General features: G+C 35.3%; 1 protein-coding gene across 1 annotated transcript in view; it reads right to left on the bottom strand.

Annotated features, from left to right (window-relative positions):
* Positions 1–19,811, bottom strand: part of Col24a1 (collagen type XXIV alpha 1 chain) — a 305,980-nt gene that overhangs the window by 52,744 nt on the left and 233,425 nt on the right. Inside the window, exons 42-47 of the mRNA XM_042685239.1 lie at positions 19,356–19,412; positions 18,142–18,195; positions 13,917–13,970; positions 13,754–13,807; positions 9,267–9,320; positions 7,860–7,967 (exon numbers count right to left, since the gene is read on the bottom strand). Coding sequence (XP_042541173.1) covers positions 7,860–7,967; positions 9,267–9,320; positions 13,754–13,807; positions 13,917–13,970; positions 18,142–18,195; positions 19,356–19,412 — 381 coding nt within the window. The remainder of the gene's footprint in view (positions 1–7,859; positions 7,968–9,266; positions 9,321–13,753; positions 13,808–13,916; positions 13,971–18,141; positions 18,196–19,355; positions 19,413–19,811) is intronic.

The raw sequence follows: 19,811 nt of genomic DNA, 5'->3' as shown, positions 1-19,811 counted from the left end.
AGATATAAAAAGACAATTATGGGCAGTGGTAGAGTATCTGCTTAGCAAGCACCCCCTGCACCAAAAAAAAAAAAAAAAAAAAAAAAGACAACTGTACTTTGTAGTTCCTATAATCACAGGTAAAAACTAAGAACCAAGTTTGAAAGAAATTAGAATTAGAAGTAGAATTAAAGGGAATTTAGAAAGTCAGAAATAGAACTCTGCAGCATGTATTATACCTGTTGCTGGTCACTGGAACTATTATTAGCACACTCTTGTCCCTGAAACTGTGTAGTTATGTTACTGTTGCTGCACCAGAATAAATCTCCACATCATTGCTTTTATGTATCACTAACTCTCCATTTGAAGGTTAAAATTATTTTAAATAGAAAATTAGAAAAAATAGAACAAGGAAACATTTTGTATAAGTATAAAATACATTTTTATTTTGAGCTGTTATTATACTTTATAAATTGGAAACATAATAACCAAAGGTTAGTGTATTCCTGATGGAAAAGGTTTAAAAATTGTGGCTAGGAACTGGTGGCTCGTACCTAAAATGCTAGCTATTCAAGAGGCTCAGATATGAGGATCAAGGCTCAGAGCCAGCCCACTCAGATAAATCTTGGAGAGTCATATTGCCAATTGACAGCAAAAAGCCAGAAGTGGAGCTGTGCCATTGCCAATTGACAGCAAAAAGCCAGAAGTGGAGCTGTGCCTCAAGTGGTAGAACACCAGCTCTGAACAACAACAACAACAAAAAACCTAAGAGAAAGTATGAGTTCAAGTATTTGTAAAGGCAAATTAATAAATAGACAAACAAAGAAACAAATAAATGTGGTATGGCCTAAGTCTGCAGCAGTGTTAAGTTCTATCCTTGGTCCTCGTAGTCACTTAACCACTCAGTGATTTATCCAGAGCAACTTCCAATCCTGTAAGTTCCATTCATGCAGTGGTATAACTTATGTTGGTGTATGTTGGTATAACTTAAAAATATCTCTTATACCACACTTTCACCATACTGTTCTGTTAGGGATGTTGCCTTTTTTTTTTTTTTTGGTGCCAGGTGGGGATTGAACTCAGGGCCTAGGTACTGTCTCTGAGTTTTGTTTTGCTCAAAGTTTATGCTCTACCACTTGAGCCACAGCTTCACTTTTGGATCTTTTTGGTGTTTAATTGTAGATGAAAAGTCTCATGGACTTTCCTGCCTGTGCTAGCTTTGAACTGTGATCCTCAGATCTCCATCTCTTGAGAGACAAGCATTATAAGCACGAGCCATTTGTGGTCAGTTTTTACCTATTTTTACATCATATCTACTATTGAATTACAATTACAACCGCTGTCATATTCAGTATGGTAACGTGTTGTACATGTAGGCTTGTTTTCTATGAGAAATAGCAATATCTCATAGTGTAGAGAAAGAGTAGGATTTGCCACTCAAGTTCATTTACTTCATGATGTTTGCACAAAAGTAACGCTCCTTTACATCACTCTCCTCAAAGATGAATCCTGTCACTATACAACACATTCATTTTTGTATATGAGTCTTACATCCTCCAACTTTACTAAACTCATTCAATTTCTTAAAGATTCTGGAATCAGATGGCATACCAACCCATGACAACTTAAACACATATTTCTTTTTATTACTCTGCCTGTAACATTATTGTATTGACTAAAACTTCCGGTAAAATTCTGAATATGACTTGTACATGTGAGAGTAATAAAAGTATACTCATATAAGGCCTCAGAAGGCTGACTCACAAATGGCTTCACTGAAAAATATTTTTTGATGTAATTGTAGCAATGGAAACAAACTTAGGAGAGTCTATAGGTCATATAGGTTAATAATCTATAATCTATAGGTCACTGAAAATAATGGAATTTTGATAGCCTAATTAAGTTTACCACTCTCAAAAGGGAGTAAAATAAAATAAACAAAAGGGAATAAAAAGAGAAAGTACATGCAAAAAAGTTAAGAGTCAAATTTGAGGCAGTATGAACGAATGCTGTTGAGGAGTGGACCTGAGCATATATGACAGTGCTTGGTTTGTTATGGGGAAGATACAGGTTAAATGAAATAAGATAGGCTAAATGAAACTTTTAATAAATAGACTTTTGACTCAATTTTGGAGTCCAATTCAATTGCTATAAGACAGATAACAAAAGAATGGGTAACTTTTTAAACGTCAGAAAATTTAGTCATCCAATGGAAATCATAAGAAACGGAAAAATGGTATTAGCAAAGAAGATCTGACTTAAGATGGAAAATATTGTTAATGAAAATTTAGATATATTCACTGTCTTATCTGGAGCAGGAGAATTTCCACTGTTGTTGATATTTTAAACCCTTTGTTCAAAGTACCTTACCAGCCGGGCGCTGGTGGCTCACGCCTGTAATCCTAGCTACTCAGGAGGCTGAGATCTGAGGATTGCGGTTCAAAGCCAGCCCGGGCAGGAGAGACCGTGAGACTCTTATCTCCAATAAACCACCAGAAAACTGGAAGTGGCGCTGTAGCTCAAGTGGTAGAGCGCTTGCCTTGAGCTGAAGAGCTGAGGGACAGCGCCCAGGCCCAGAGTTCAAGCCCCACGACCGACCAAAAAAAAAAAAAAAAGTACCTTACCACTCACATAGAAGAAAAACAAGTGAATATAAGGAAAGACATAAGTCTGTCTTTACTTGATGATATCTACCTAAAAACCCACTAGAATCTCAATAGCAAATGATTAGAAATTATGAATTGAGCTGTACTAGATTATAGCCTATACCAGTAAGTAATGTTTATTCAAAAATAACAAAGAGTGATGAGGAGGTAGGTGCAGGTGGCTCAGGCCTATAATCCTAACTCAGGAGGCTGAGATCTGAGGAATGTGGTTCAAAGTCAGCCCCAGCAGGATAGTCTGTGTGACTCGTATCTCCAATTAACCACCAAAAAATGGGAAGTGAAGCTGTGATTCAAATGGTAGACTGCTAACCTTGAGCAAAAAAGTTCAAGGGTAGTGCCCATGCCCTGAGTTCAAGTCCCATGACCAGCACACAGACACAAAATGAGTAACTAGGAGTGAGAACAAATACATGAAATCTTTGAAGGCAACATTGCAGACTGGTAAGAGAAAATATGGGATTAATATAGAGCTAGAATAATATGAAATTAAACTCTCCATAGCTATGTGATTATGGAAATTACTTAATCTCTTAATGTCTTTGTCTCCTCATATGTAAAATAAGAATTATACTTGAACCTACTCATAAGATTGAAAAGATTAAGTAGTTTACAACATTATAGAACATGTCATAGTTCCTGTTACATACCAAACGTTGTATAGATTTTTGACATTACTGTAATGGAACCTCATGGAAGATAAGAATATAGGATTATAGAAGATGGAAGGAATAGTTATGCTTTTATATTAAATAACTGAAATGTATGCTTTCTCTAGATAAATCTATAAATTCAAGGCAAACCTAATGACAGTTTAAACTTTGTTTTTCTTACCTGAAAACATTAAAAAATCAAAATCTAGATGTATGTGGAGAAATGAATATCTATAACAAGTCAATCTTTAAAAATGTATAAAGAATGGAGATCACTTTTCAACATCTGAGGACATATTGAAGTAACTAGAACTGAGTGACAACACAAACAGACCAGAGGTTATACAATTCTTTCTTCTGAAGTGTAATTCTTTTAGCCTTTTCTGTTTACATGGTCTTTGTTACAACTGCTCAACTCTGAAATTGCACAGCAAAAGTAGTCCTATAGAAATGAATATGTTCTAATAAAATTAGTTTATGTATAGTGAGCTCACATTTTACATAATTTTCACATCACAACACATTCTACTTATTTTTCTCCCATTAAAAAAATGTAGAAACCAGCAGGAGCTAGCGACTCATACCTGTCATCCTAGCTACTCAGGAGGCTGAGATCTGAGTATCCTGGTTCAAAGCCAGACATGGGACTCTTATCTCCAATTAACCACTAAAAAGCCTGAAGTGGAGGTGTAGCTCAAGTGTTAAAACACTAGCCTTGAGGGGAACAAAAAGCTCTGGGAGATTCCCTTCTGTCCACATTCAACCACTTTGGAAAGTAGTATGGAGGTTCCTCAAAAGACTCCACATAGAGCTGCCCTATGACCCAGCAATCCCACTTTTGGGCATTTACCCAGATGTTTACAAACAAGAACACACTAAAGCTACCAGCACAACTATGTTTATTGCAGCACTATTTACTATAGCTAAGATATGGAACCAACCCTGATGCCCCTCAGTAGATGAATGGATCAAGAAAATGTGGTATATATACACAATAGAATTCTATGCCTCCATCAGAAAGAATGACATTGCCCCATTTGTTAGGAAATGGAAAAGCTTGGAAAAAATTATATTAAGTGAAGTAAGTCAAGCCCAAAGAAACATAGGTCCCATGGTTTCCCTTATTTGCAATATCTAGTATATGTCTGAGTCAAGCAGAAAGGTCAGATTAGGTGATGTTAGGGAAATGAACCCTAAGATATGTATTCAAATGTTTTTTTTTCTTTCATGCGATTGTTTCTAACGCATTTATAAGATTATTTCTTTGTTGCTTTGTATGTCCCTCCCCCACAGTATAACCCCTGCTTTCACTGTATTTGATGTTGATGTCGGTATAATTTGTGGAGGGGAAGGGGAAAAACAAATCGTTTAAATAGGAATACAGGTGGACCCATAGCAACAATGAGATGTACAAGTCGTTATGTCGAGAGCGGGGAGGATTGGGTGGGTGGGGGAGGGAGGGAGGAAGATTGAGTGGGGGGGAGGGAAGGAGGAGAATTGGGTGGGGGGGGGTAGGGGGGGAGGAGGGGAAGGAATGGGAAGGGGAAATAAAGGAGGAGGCTACAATGCTTGATAAGAAATGTACTCATTATCTTGCCCATATAATTGTAACCCCTCTGTATAGTATTTTCACAATAAAAAAAAAAACACAAAAAAAACCTCTGGGAGAGTGCCCAGACCCTGAATTTAAGACCCAGGATCAGTGTGTGTGTGTGTGTGTGTGTGTGTGTGTGTGTGTGTAAATCATTCTTAGTTCTAGCACCATATAAAAATGGGCTATTTGGCGTATCAGATGGATTTTGCTAAAACTGGGATGGACTGCTACAAAGACTCATAAATAAGAATGCTTAAACTGGTTTCTTGGATATGACTGATCTGTCTTTGGGGAACAAATCTCCTCCCTTCTCCACCCTGTTGTATCATGTGGCAAGCTCCCGTACTCTCTAGTTGCTGGCCAGTGGTTTTCCTGAGGAGTAAGAATGAGATAGTTTCTTGAATTGAGATGGTAGATATAGTTGTCTGTATCCTAAGACGTCTTTAGGATCTTCAAGGTCTTCTGTTAAGATAGGAGCAGCAGTTAAAAAAAAAGTCAAGCCCAGTACCATTGATCACACCTATAATCCCAGCTACAAGGGAAGTTAAGGAAGATATCAATTAGAGGCCAGTTTAGGCAAAACAAAGCAAAAAGTGAGAGACCCTATCTGAGAACCAACTAAAACAAAAATGGTTGAGAGATATGGATCAAGTAGTAGAGTACTTGCCTAGGGAATACAATTCGCTTTAGTTTTAATGTCAGTACTAAAATGTAATGTCAAACTTTAAGTCAAGAAAAGAGCCCAGAGGTTTGAGTAGACAGGGAAAAGACTGAGAACTCTTGATCTGCCTTGCTTTTGGAGCCAGCCCTTATTCAAACATCTAGAACACCATTAGTAGTCTGGCAGATGGGCAATTTGAAATCCAGTTTTGGTTTTGGTCTCTATATAATGAAGTTAAAGTGCTATAAAGTTACCAGTATATTGTTTAGAAACAACAAATCTAGAGATACTATTCTATGCAATCTTATCAGTAACTCTAACTGGAAGTGCTCAAAGACTATTCTTTACCAAGGTGTTCAGAAATGTCATTAGAATTAGTGTGTCTAAATTAAAAAGGAATCTTGGAGTGCCTAAATCCAAGATAGAGTTTTGCCACCAGAGAAAATCTGAAGTGATGAAGTGGATCAGAATGTATTGACCTGCACAGATCTGTTGTGATAGTTCAGTGAACATTTAACTTATTACTTCTAGGAATCAATATAACATAAAGAAGCAGAATGTATTAGTATTTAGGTGGAAAACTTCTAGGTCTTATAAAAATATAAATTAATCTTTCTGTGTTAATTCATGGTGTCTTACTTTCCAAACTAGCTCCATTGAAGGGAAGGAGGTTCTATTTGAAGATGAAATTTGCTGAAGTGTAAATAATGACTCTTTTCTCAACTTTCTTCAAAGGAGCCTATAATCATATTCTAGGAATTTGAGCACTGGGAAAAAAAGAAATTCCAAGATTTTCTAGGATGAAAACAAGATGAAAGCCCAGTGCATAGCTTCCTTAAGAGCTGAATCTCAGATTTAGCAAAGTATGCATGATAAGGTTCATAAAATACCTACGTTAATAAAAAAAAAAACACTTCAGCCTGCCATCAAAATTATCTAACCCCTGTTATGACTGTATTTTATTCTAGTGTCCTGCATCCTTTATATACATTTTTCTCATTTGGGGAGAGAAAGGGAAATAACAAAATGCTGAAATAAGATACAGGATGACCCATTGTAAGAGATGTACAAGACAGTATGTTGAAAATGAACTTTACAACTTTGGAGGGGGGGGGTGGAGAAAAGAGTTGGAAGGTGGGGAGGAAAGGGATAGTAGGGGAAAAACAAAGGAGGGGGTAACAATGCTCGATAGGAAATGGACTCATTACCTTGCTTATGTAACTGTAACTCCTCTGTGCAGTATCTTTACAATAAAAATATACATTAAAATTATCTAAGCCTTAATCTGATACTCTAAGATACTTAGAGATACTTTTCCAATATGGTCTAGTAAGGAGACATATACACATAAGAAATAAAGAAAAAAGGTGGTTATTTTACTCACAAGAAGTATTAGCAAACTCCTCAAAAAGTCCATCTTTTCCCATATAATCTGACTAGATAATTATTTCTGAAATAAATTGGTTAGTAGTTTCATAGATTTTTTTCTTTTTTTTAAACAAATGAGAATCTAAAGATAGTGAAAGAAGAACATTAATATGGATTTGAATTTAGGTATAGACTTAATAAACAACTAGAAATGATTTATAGTTTTAAGCAGAGAAACCATCAAACAAGCATATCCAAGTTCTGGAAATATAAAAATGTATATTTCACTGGGTTCTTCAAAGTATGTAGCTAATTCTTGAATGTTTTAAATAAAAATGTTGCATTTTATAACAAAAATACCTGCATATAGTTGACAATGGAGAAGGCAGAAAAAGCAAATAGCTAAATGAAGACAAAAGTACTGTTTCTAATTTTCTGTTCGAATAAATAAGGTAGAAATTTACATGAAAGTAAGAGAAGGTCTATATCATTGTGTTACCCTAAGATAAACAGAGGAAAAAATATTCATACAGTTCTTAAAAATATTGGGTCTGTAAAAGCAAAGGGAAACTAGTGTTGGCAGAACCTGCCTTGAGTTACTGCCAAGACCTAAATGTTCCAGAGGTGGCTTAAGACCTGTGATGAACTCAAAACACAGCCAAATGGTTACAGTCCCTAAAAATGGAGCTTCCTTACAGTTCATTAAAAAAAAAACCTAACTTTTATATGCAAGAATTGATACTCTGGGTTAGTGTATCTAACATATTAAAGAGAATATACCTATTGACATTTTTGTGCATCATAAATATTATTGCAAAATAACTATTAGAGAAATAATTGACTTAATGTAAGCCAATGCCAAGGCTAAGAAAGACTGAAAAATAGGGTCTAGTAAAGAGACATTTACACACAAGAAATGAAGAGGATAGCCAACTACTCACAGGAAGTCCCTGTTTTCCTGGTAGCCCAGTTTTTCCAGGATTTCCTGAGGTGCCCTCCGTTCCGTGGTATCCTTGCATGCCTTTTGGCCCAGGAAGGCCGGGGAGTCCCTTGAAAATTAAAAGTTGCTTGGATTATAGAGACATTTTGGTAAGATGTTTAAATACCCAGTACTTTACTATTAACTGGAGATAAGACAAAGGAGCTTCTATTTCTATACCCTGTCACAGAAACCACTGGTTTCTTCAAGTTCTTAATGATTTACTATTTTATTCTAACTGATAATCATCCTTAAAAGTTCCCTAAAGGCTGAATGTGTACCTATAATCTCAGTAGGAGACTGAGAAGGGAGATTTTCAATTTCAAGGTCAGCCTTGGCTACAGAGTGAAACCCTGTCTACCTATAAACAAAAAACAAATTTCCTTAAAGAGGGACTAGGGGAATAGGGATAGTTGTAGAACATTTTCTTAGGTCTTGGGGTTTGTTACCCCAACAAAAGTGCCAAGTTATCTAATCTTTCATGCCTCAGTAATATTCTCTGGTTCTTCTCATAGTGCCAACCCATCTTTATAACCAGCTGTCAAGAGATGCTATATGTACCTGTCAGCTTAGGATAAAGGCTGTCATTCACTATCTCTAAAACCTGTAGCATGCTTTATTTTTTTCTCCAAAACAACAAATTCTTGTAGTTCTTTTTGGTATGCTTTGAATTCGGCAATTACATAATTGAAGAATAGTCTGAACATTTGTTTCTGTTCTTGGACAACTGGGTTTCATCTGTAGGATCTCTGATCTGAATGTATCTGCAATCTATCTTCATTTTTCTTCACTTTTTTTGGAGCCAGGACAGGCCACCCAAAGCAGGCATCTTAATTCTGGCAAGGGGACAACAGCATGATATCTACTAACAAGCTAATGAACACATATCTGACTGGCTAGAGGAGAAAACATATTATGGCAAAATTAACTTTTGTTCTACAATCACTGTTTCAAAGATTTTCTGTTCTGTTTGCTAGGAGAATGAGAGGCTGAATCCTCCAATTAAGTATAGCTCATGTCTTTTTAATTATCTGTGAAGATCTTGACCTCTGTTACCATTCAGCCAGTCATGATTCCAAGTTCCCTGTTTTCCAGTGGCTCAGTATGAGAGGTGAACAGGAGTCCTCAGGGAGAGCTCCATAACACAGGAAAATTTTAGCCTTCAGCTGCAGGCACTCAGATTTAAACAAGTTTGGTTTTGAGTTAGTGGTCATATTTTGTTCCCTCTGTGTTCCAGCATAGATTTAAATTTTTTTCAATATGATTTAATTTATCCAACATGACATACTTGGCCCCAAACTATCCTGCTTGCTGAAGTTGTCAATTCTGTTTAGGAAATCATGAAAGATAAAAGAAGCCTGTTACTTACAGGAATGCCAGCTTTCCCAGAAGGACCAGAAGCTCCTTTTTTCCCTTTAGGGCCCTAAAAATGGAAAGCATGGTTGTAAATAAACTGAAATAAATTTACCTTTTAGTTCAGCTAAAGTCACAGAAAAAAAATACTGACACCTGCATGATAAAATAAGCAATATTATATATATGATACATATACACACATATAGATGTATCTATGCGCATATATATATATATATATATATATATATATATGGGTATATATAATTGTTATAGAGGTGGCTGTTGTTGCAATACAAGGTTTTTAATAGAGGTCCTTGTTCTTGTTAAGCAGGGATTCTGCCACTTGAGCTGCGTCTCTAGCCCTGGGCCACAATCCTCCTGGGATGAAAGGTGTTTGATTTTTCATTCAGCCTTTATTGTTTGAGATGAGGTCTCAAGAACTTTTTCCCTGGGCTGGTTTTGAACCACAATCTTCTCCATCTCTGCCTCTGGAGTAGCTACAGGTATGAACTACCTGTGCCTCACAATTTAAAATCTTGTATCTTACTTGTAGAGGAGAATTATTTAGAAAGTGTGGCCACTTCCAGGGAGGGCCTCTCTCTCTTTCTCTCTCTCTCTCTCTCTCTCTCTTTCCCTCCTACCCCCCCAGTCCTAGGCTTGACCTCAGGGCCTGATCGCTGTCCCTAAGCCTCTTTGTGCTCAAGGCTAGCACTCTATCACTTGAGCCACAGTGCCACTTTCAGCTTTTTCGAGTAGTTTTTTGGAGATAAGAGTCTCACAGACTTTTTCTGCCTGGGCTAGCTTTGAACTATGATCCTAAAAAAATCAACCTCCTGAGTAGCTGGGATTTCAGGCATGAGCCACCAGCGACTGCCTCCTTTGTCTCTCTTTGACAGTGGCTAAATTGAGTACTTAGGTTCCTGTCAGGAACCCATAATTTAATATGTGCTTCTCTGGAAGCATAAAGAACATTCTTGCAAATCAAGGAACAGACATTAATTTCCCATGGAAATTTTGTTTTTCCATATATGAGACGTTTTAAATCATAATTGATTCAGCAATAACTGATCTGACAGGATAGTTTTAGATTCTGCCATTGTTCTCATGATATCCTAAGATAATTTTAAGAAAAAAATATGGAAAAGTGAGCTCCAAATAAGAAAAAGAATCATGGTCTCATGGTTTCCCTTATTTGCAGTAACTAGTATATGTCTGAGTCAAGCAGAAAAGGTCAGATAAGTTGATGTTAGGGAAATGAACCCTAAAATATGTATTCAAATGTTTTTTCTTTCATGTGATTGTTTCTAACACATTTATAAGATTATTTCTTTGTTGCTTTGTATGTCCCTCTCCCACGGTATAACCCCTGCTTTCACTGTATTTGATGTCAGTATAATTTGTGGAGGGGAAGGGAAAAAAACAAATCGTTTAACTAGGGATACAGGTGGACCCATTGCAACAATGAGATGTACAAGTTGTTATGTCGAAAACGAACTTTACAACTTTGGTGGGGGGGGAGGCGGAGTGGGGGAGGGAGGGGGAGGATGGGAAAGGATGGGAAGGGGAAACAAAGGAGGAGGCTACACTGCTTGATAAGAAATGTACTCATTATCTTGCCCATGTAATTGTAACCCTTCTGTACAGTATTTTCACAATTAAAAAAAAAGAAAAAGAAAAAAAGAAAAAGAATCATATTGTCATTACCAGATACCAGATTTCCCAGAAATCATTAAAACTTATCAAAAATAGTTCTACCTGAGATGATAAACTATTAAAATTTGAAGACAGTAGGTGCCTACAATTCAGTTTAACAACACACAAACACACACACAAATAACTTCAGAGGTTGCACTGTCTGACAATAACCTTCAACATTTTAGAAGAAATAGTACATGTTGTTACAAAGAAAAAGAATATTTTCTGTATGAGATACAATCCAACATCTTAGACAGTTGTGTTTGTCTCTAATCTCAGAACTGGGAAGGCTGAGGCCAGAAATTATGAATTTAAGGCTATCTTGTCTTCAAAAAACCCCCAAAATACCTTTCCAAATATTTGGGGATGAGGAGATAGGTAAATCAAGTGTTCTGTCACCAACTTTGAAAACTACTTGCCTTAAAAATCACTCATTTAAAGTCTTGGTGGATCATGATGGAAGGGGTGGCTTTGTTCAAGCTATACTGTAATCATAAAGTGTTTTGAAGTAGGGCTAAATGCATAGATCACTAATATATAGAACGTTGATTCCATCCACAAACAGTTATCAATGAAATATTTTTGTCTTTACTAAAATTCATGTATCGACATCCAGATTCTATAATGGTAATGCCTTGTGTTGTTAGTGAGAGTTGGGCTTTGGGGAGTGATGAGATCTTGAGGTTCAGACCATCCTGAAGGATTTTAGAGCTAGCTATGGATGAAGTGAAAATTGGCTCTCTGGACTGTGGAGGTAGATTCTCACCAGAACCTGATCATGCTGGCACCTTGACCTTGCATGGCAGACTCCAGAACTCTTAGAAATAACTTTCTGTTGTTTCTAAGCTACCTCATTTATGGTGCTTAGTTATAACAACCTGAACTAAGACAGTACCTTTTTGAATTTTTGCATTAAAAAAATCTCAAAGCTGGAATTACTGGTTAGTTTTATAAGTAAACTAAAAGCTAAATATTACTAAATACTACTCTTACACAGAGGTGGTCTGTTCAATAGGAAATTACAGATTGCACCAAAATTAAGAAAATATGTTGTTATATAAGGTGCTAGTAGATGACTGAATTGGTAGCATAAGAAGGAAAAACAGTTACTCTTCAAATTCAAATATAATAAAAATACTATTTGATGCCACTTCCAGATTTAATTTAGTTATGTTTCATTTAAATATAAGTACTTCATAAATCAATGAACAGACTTTCTGTTTTCATAATAGGAAAGGCAAATGAATTTTGTGTGTGTAGTCTTTAGAGTGCATATACAAATGTACTTTCTGTTTTGCCTGGCTGACACTGAAAATACATTGAGTGGTCTATATGAAATAAGAATCATTCAGAAAATGTTGTATTCACTGAGGATGTACATAGATTTCTAGAAAAAATAATTTAATTTTTTAAAAATGATTTCATTTTAATGTGCCAAACCCTTGTTGTTTTAAAGTAAATATTGTTATTTTTGTTGTTTTTGTTTAAAAGATCAGAGATAGTTATCACAATACTCTGCTAGTTTTAACTTTCTTGATAAAATAAACATATTTAGCTTTATTAAAAGTTTATTCTCAGTCTCTCCCTTTTACTTCCCCTCCTTCCTTTCTCTCCCCCTCTCTTCTATCTCTACTTCTGTAACTCTATATGTCTCTCTATCTTACTCTCTCTCTTTCTAAGAAACTTCTGCTTACTAATATCTGGCTTTTGTTTGTGAGGAAAATAAGTTATGGTTTGAATCTTAAGTCTTTGAAAACCAGTATAAGAAGGTTCACTTACATTCGTCTTACAGAAAGCTTTTAAAAAGGTACTGGTCATGACTTGCTTTCACATCTTGTCTATAGTTGTCCATAGTTAACCCGGCTGGTTAAGTAATGAATCACATTTTACTTAATTTGCAAAAATATTCAAAGCAATGCTTCTGTGTAATGATGGGATTCAGGAAATAAAGCTTCTAGTATTAGCTCTGTTGTTAGTTTTGTGATCTCAGAGGACTAGTCATCTCTCTGGGATTGAAATTTCTTCATCTGAAAAATGAGACAATGATTGTTTTGTAGGCCCACAAATTCCCTTCCTTATAAAATTCAGTGATCAGAAATCACTGGGAAGGTGGAGGATCCTGACTGATTACACCAGAATGATCAGATATTGGGAGAAAAGGGTTGGAGAGGAATTTTGGTAAACTGACTACAGTTCCTTGCTAAAACTTGATTTTTTTTTTCAGTGAGAAAAGGCAATCAGATCTATTTATTAGGAATCTGCTGTTCCTTTAGCCATTTCATTTTAGAAATTTTCCATTCACTAAGTCCCACTCTGCTTCTTAGCTATAAATTTCCACTTGCTAGTTCCGTCTTCAGAGTTGAGTTCAATCTCTCTCCTCTGTTGTAAAAGACCATTGTAAGAGTGCCCTATACCTTTGCGATTGATAATGAAGTCTTCATTACTGTGCTGGAACAAGTATTGCTAAGTAATGTTTATTTTTAACACCTTCTACAACAAACTAGCTTTGCTTGATAGTTTTTTTTTCACTATATAATGCTGGTACTTCTGTTTGAAACTTTTAAAGGAGACTTCTAATTTGGAACAATTTTAGGCAATTTCCACAAGGCTATTTGGATAATAGTCAAAACATATGAATCATTCAAAAATTACGTTTTAGTGAAATTATTAGCAAACACCATATGTGAGTGTACTCTTTATTTTTGAAGGAATTAATGATGGTTTGAATGATAAACAAAAAAACTTTTGCCTCTGCTTTCTTAAGCCAACAAAAAATGTCTTATCATTTTAAACAATCCAACTTACTTCAGATCCCCTCTCTCCTTTTAATCCTTGTTCACCTTTGTCTCCTGGTTCACCCTTTAAATAGAAACCACGACAAATCATATATAAAGCCAAGATTAAATAAGTTAGGTTAGTGTTAATTTCCTAAGTTATCAGAATTACAAAGAATGCTTTCAAAACATACTGGGGGCCCTTGTTGTCCAGCGGTACCTCTTAGGCCTGGTACACCCACATGGCCCTAAGGAAACAAAAGAGTATATTATTGGAGTAGGGGATACATGTAATTTAGAGCATAGGCTACTATTATCTAATGTGATAGAGATTGGAAACGGGATAGAAAGATAATATCTTCTGGTTATTATGATGAGTACATGCTATTATGGTGGACAAATAATGAGTTTTATTTTGCCTTTTCCTTTTGTAAATGTCATGGGTTGCATGTTGACCTTCCTAATGAAGGTGGCCTCCCAAAAGATATGGCTATGTCCTAATCCTTAAAACCTGTTAATGTGATCTTTGTAAACCTTTATGGAGACTTTATAGATGTTATTAAGTTAAAGATATCAAGATCACCCTGTGTTATCCTGTAGGTCCTAAATTCACTAACAGGTGTCCTCATAGTGGAGATAAGGAAGGCAGGTAGAAACAGATTGAAGAAGGCTAGGTAAAGACAGAGGCAGACATTGGAGTGATGCTGCCATAGGAATCTTATAAGAGGCAAAGAAAGATTCTTTCTAGAACTTCTAGAGGGAGACTAATCCAGTGTACCCTCTGATTTCAGATCTCTAGAACTGGAAAAGTATATTTCTGTCATTGTTACCCATTTCTTGTAATTTATCAAAGCAGTTTTATAAGAGTAATATTATCATTTTGAGATATCTTTGTGATATTGGTTTTAGGTCCCCCAATCTAAGGATGCTCAAGTCCTTTACATGACATAGTTTTGCATATAACCTATGTATTGTGTATATGTGCTTGTGTCTACTTTAAATCATGTCTAGGGAAATCATAATTCCAAATACAGTATAAATTCTGTGTAGGTAGTCATCATACTATACTGTTCCCAGGATTATAAAATTACAAAAGTTATAACTATAAAAATTATACACTCAGTACAGATAATAGGCAGTCTTCTTCTTCTTTTTTTTAATGTGTGTGCTGGTATGGGGACTTGAATTTGGCCTGAGTGCTGTCCCTGAGCCTTTTTGCTCAAGGCTAGCACTTTACCACCTGAACCACACCTTCACTTCCAGCTTTCTGTGATTGTTGGAGGCTGTTTCATGGAATTTCTTCCCCTGGTTCCCTGGGTTGGCTTCAAACCACAATCCTCAAATCTCAGCCTACTGAGTAGCTAGGATTACAGGCGTGAGCCACAGAGTCCCAGACTGATGTAAGTTTTAAAGACAAATTTCAATCTGTTCCTGGATGAATTATTGTTTAGTTACAGAGGGCTGACTGTAAAGCTAACAACTAAAGGAAAAGAGTTTCTGTTTTTCAACCCATGCCTCTGTGGAAGTATACTTTGGTAAACTAAATTCACAGCTGTTTAGATAGTAGATTTACTGGTTTGAAAACTGGGAACAATTACAGCATGTAATATCAAGAAATATCAAATGATTATGACAACCAGCAATCTGTTATCACTCTATTTTTTTCCCCTATGATGAAATGCTAACTTAAAACATTTTCCTGCTCAAATGAATAAACAGAAACTAGTAACGACCCAGGGGGAAATTAGGTTGGAAGATCTCTGCATGAAATCTTTTATCCCCTTCTCTTCTGTCTTCTTTACTCAAATTTCTTATAGAAAGGCTCATCAACTCTTTTTTTGGGGTGTGTGTGTGGGGGTGGTGGCTAGGAGGAGACTTTGCAAATAGGAAAACAAAGCCTTCTTTGCATATTATGAAGTAATTATTGATGGTTTTTAAGCTTCAGCTTCTTTAGATATAAAATCTTGTATAAAGATGTCAACAATGTCAAAGAGAAAGGCTACTTTGGAAAGCTTTCTAGATAGTCATAGGCACACCAAGAGAAAGCCATTACTACTCTGACCCTAAGCAAGAAAGCATGAACAGAGTCAGTATATAATAAATCAGGACAATCAAGAGGGGGCATGGTAAAGCCAACATGATTCTTTGTGAGTCATTTACTGAGGATTTGGGAGAGAATTGGCTGGTGAAAAGTTGGAGTTACAAAATCAAGTAAAAATGGGTACATGAACAAAACTCAAAATTATCCTGGTCAATTATGGCTTTGCTGCTACTCTTATTTGTAGACATATAGAGACCTTTTCAGAACGACTATAGAATAAGTAATTGTTTCCCTTTGGCTTCATGAAGCCTAAACACAAATCTTATCAAAGGAAAACCATATAATTATTTAGGTGTATTCAAATAAAATCTGATGATGGCCGTATGTAAGTAATGGTAATAATGTAAAGTGTTATAACTAAATGTTGTAAAAATAATGTAAAAGAGTTTTGTGGGAAGTGGTGGATGTTGCCCAATAATATGAGAGGGGATGAACTGGATGCAAGGGGATCCTGGAAAAGATTTTGTAAGGAATGTGATGATATGCTAATCTTGGAAGATGAGTGTTCCAACAGTACATCAACAGCATTCCAGCAAAGGAGATAGCAGCAGAACTAGAGATTCATGTGGCAGAACACGCTACATGGAGGACAGATTTAAAAGGGCTATGGCTTCGTCAGGGAATCAAGTGAGAAAGTTATTAAAATAATTCAGATAAAAATAACTTGAGAAAATCAGTTTAAGAATGACAATTGGCTATCAGTTTGTATATTCAACTGGCTAATCTGTTTCATAAATAATCATAAAACATTTTCTTTGAGAGAGAGACATGAACTGGACTAATTAGCCCGTCCATTCATTATTATAAATTAGGCAAAGGGGCTCAGAACTAGATACTATATAGAAAAGCAAGAACTCATATTCCAATAGGGGAGCAAAGGCACCTGAACATTGAAAAAAAACTAGCAAAAATATTAGTGGAATATGATAAAATACTTGTGTTGAGTGATATATAATAATAATGATTAATAATAATAATAATAATGTAGGACTCCAGTACAGGACAGATAGGAAAATTTTCTGTGAGTGAGAGTGAGTTAGAAGAAAGGAGAGTTTGAACTAAATTATAAAGGACAGATATGCTGAGTGCTGGTAGCACATGCCTGTAATCCTAGCTGCTCAAGAGGCTGAGATCTGAGGATCGTGGTTCAAAGCCAGCCAGGGCAGAAAACTGTGATTTTATTATCTCCAGTTAACCAGCAAAAAGCTGGAAGTGGAGGTGTGTTTCAAGAGGCAGAGCACTAGCTGAGAGTGAGCGTGAGAGAGAGGCAGAAACAGAGACAGAGAGAGACAGAGACAGAACCCCAGGACCAGCTTTGAGTTTAAGCCCTAGGACTGGCACACATACAAAAAAGGACAGATATTATTTATGCATGTATAAATTATATAATGCTGATTGCAAGCAGAGCATACTGTGAATAAGAAAAATAACACAGGAACTATAGAGAAAGTGTTACCAGATGGCTATTTTGTTTAGCAACTCTTATTTTACACAAAGAGAGAAGAGATAGGAGGCAAGAATATAAAATATCCACAACACCAACATGAGTTAAAAATATGATTTCAAATAAGTTCTAAACAAAGTCTAATATTAATTGATAAAGTTAATCTTGTAAAATTTTGCTAAAAATAAAAGTGATTAAGAATTTATTTGGATCACAATGTTTTTTTATAACATTTATCTACCTCTCTGACAACTTAAAAAATTTCTAATATGCACCAGGAAATTTATGTTCAAGAGACTGGGATATGCTAATGAAAAAATAGAAACATGATTCTTCTTATATATCTCACATTTTATAAAGGAAGAAATATAAGCAAAGAAAAATTGAAAGGATAATAACACAGAATACCATGAAATAAATCAGGTTAAATAACAGAAAGGATAGCTACAGTTCTAGTTTAGATAGGTCAGACAAAATTCCTGCTGAGATCTGTATGAAGAGGAAAAAAGTAGCAGTGGGAAGAAACAACGATGATTTGAGAAAAAAGGATCAGAAACTAGAAAGTAGAAATGTTGAACACATTTAATATATTGCTCATAATACTCAATGTGCATACATGAAAATGGAACTAAGAAACTTCAAAAGATTAGTAGGATTGAGGTGAAAGAGAGTGAGAGGGCAGGAAGGGTGACATTGATAAAGATGCATTATATACTGAAATTATAAACTGAAATTCCTTTATACAACTATTTGAAGATAAAAAATGAAAAATCAAAGACATATGATATTATTATCTCAGTGATGCATATATCCATTTGAAACTGAGACCAGCTATAGAGAATCCTTGAAATTTAGAAGTAGCAGTAGTAATTACCTTATATCCCTCTGCTCCAGGGTCTCCTCGCTCTCCTTGGTCCCCTATGGGGCCCTACAGAGACCACACCCAAAGAGAATTAATTTCACAGCTGTATTCATGAATTCAGTTGATACAATTTAAGTGTGGTTTGTTTTTTCCAAAAATAAAAAATTCAAACATATAAGAATTTGTTCAGTACCATTAAATAATTTAAAAGATTTGAATTTCAGTGGCAAAAGTTGAACATCCAAATGTGCTAAACACATTTTCTATATGGATATATGTTTATTAAATATAAACTACAGAGAAGAAATACATGGAAACAATGCATACAATTAAAAGCAAATATAAACATATGTCAAATCGAGTCCAGTAGTACTTGATTATCCACATTCAGGTCAAAGAAGGTCAGAGAAGATATATTATACCTATATATTAAAAGTTTAAAAGTCTATCATAATAGCTATCGTGATTTTATCCAGTAAACATGAAACATTCATAAATTTAAATTAAGAATGATGAATAATTAAAGTAGTCATGATAATTTTCTCTGTTTTGTTACATACTCTGATTCTGTGCCTTGAGGTTCTTTTATTCTATGTGATATTATGTGCAAATGAAATTTTTTAACTTTATCTTTATTTTTGGCATACATTTTATCTTACCCATTTAATTCACATATATCCTTCAGATATTATTTTAGTCAAATGTAAGTGTAGATGCAGTTATTAAGATTAAAGCTGTATGAGCAACATTTCAAAAACTATGGCTATCATTAATCCCTAAAATACTTAATGACAAGAATATATATCCATGAATTTTTAAAGGTTTTTTTTTTTAACAACTGGTATAAGAGGTTTGAAATCACTTGGTAACTATATGAACTAAAAAGTATATGCTTTACATATGTATACATACACACACACACACACACACACACACACACACACACACACATAGGTGATAAGTAAAGAAATATTTGCCCTAAGAACCCTCAGGAGTATATAAGTTTTGGACAATCTCTGTCAAATGTTATCTCATATACACTCAGTGTTAAACGTCATGTTATATAATATCTAAAACATTTATATCGCTCAGATTTATTGAGAGCAAATACTATTCTGCTATAAAACTAACAAAGTAAAACACTCTTTGGATAGATGAAATTTGTGTTGTGACTTTATTGATACACTTCATCTTAAGTACCAAAATAATTTTAGAAAAAGACCTACTGGTTCACCTGGAGGCCCAGGCGGTCCAAGGAGTTTGCTGTCTTCTCCTGGGTAACCCTAAAATGGAAACAATCATGTATTTACACAACAGCATTAATTAAAAACCTTTCTAAATACATAGTTTATTAGTGTCTAAAATATCAGTAAACATACATGTTTGGTAGCAGCAAGATTTAAACTCAGGATCTAGTACTTTCTTGGCAGTTGATCTATCCTTTGCTTTGATTGTTTATTTTTATTGTTTACTTTGAGACAGCATTTCATGAACTTTTCTACTTGGGTTGGCTTCAAACTGCAATCCTCTGTATTTCAGGTTCATGAGTATCTATGTTTATAGGTATGAGTCAACTTTCTCTCTCTCTCTCTCTCTCTCGCTTTCTCTCTTTCTCTATCTTGCTCGCTCTCTCTTGGCTAGTGCTCTACCACTTAATCTCCACGTTCAGTTTTTTTCTGGTT

Source organism: Dipodomys spectabilis, unplaced genomic scaffold, assembly GCF_019054845.1.
Source record: "Dipodomys spectabilis isolate Male_0828 unplaced genomic scaffold, ASM1905484v1 ptg000002l, whole genome shotgun sequence".
NCBI classification, from domain to species: Eukaryota; Metazoa; Chordata; class Mammalia; order Rodentia; family Heteromyidae; genus Dipodomys; species Dipodomys spectabilis.
This window is presented reverse-complemented; position numbering and strand designations above follow the sequence as displayed.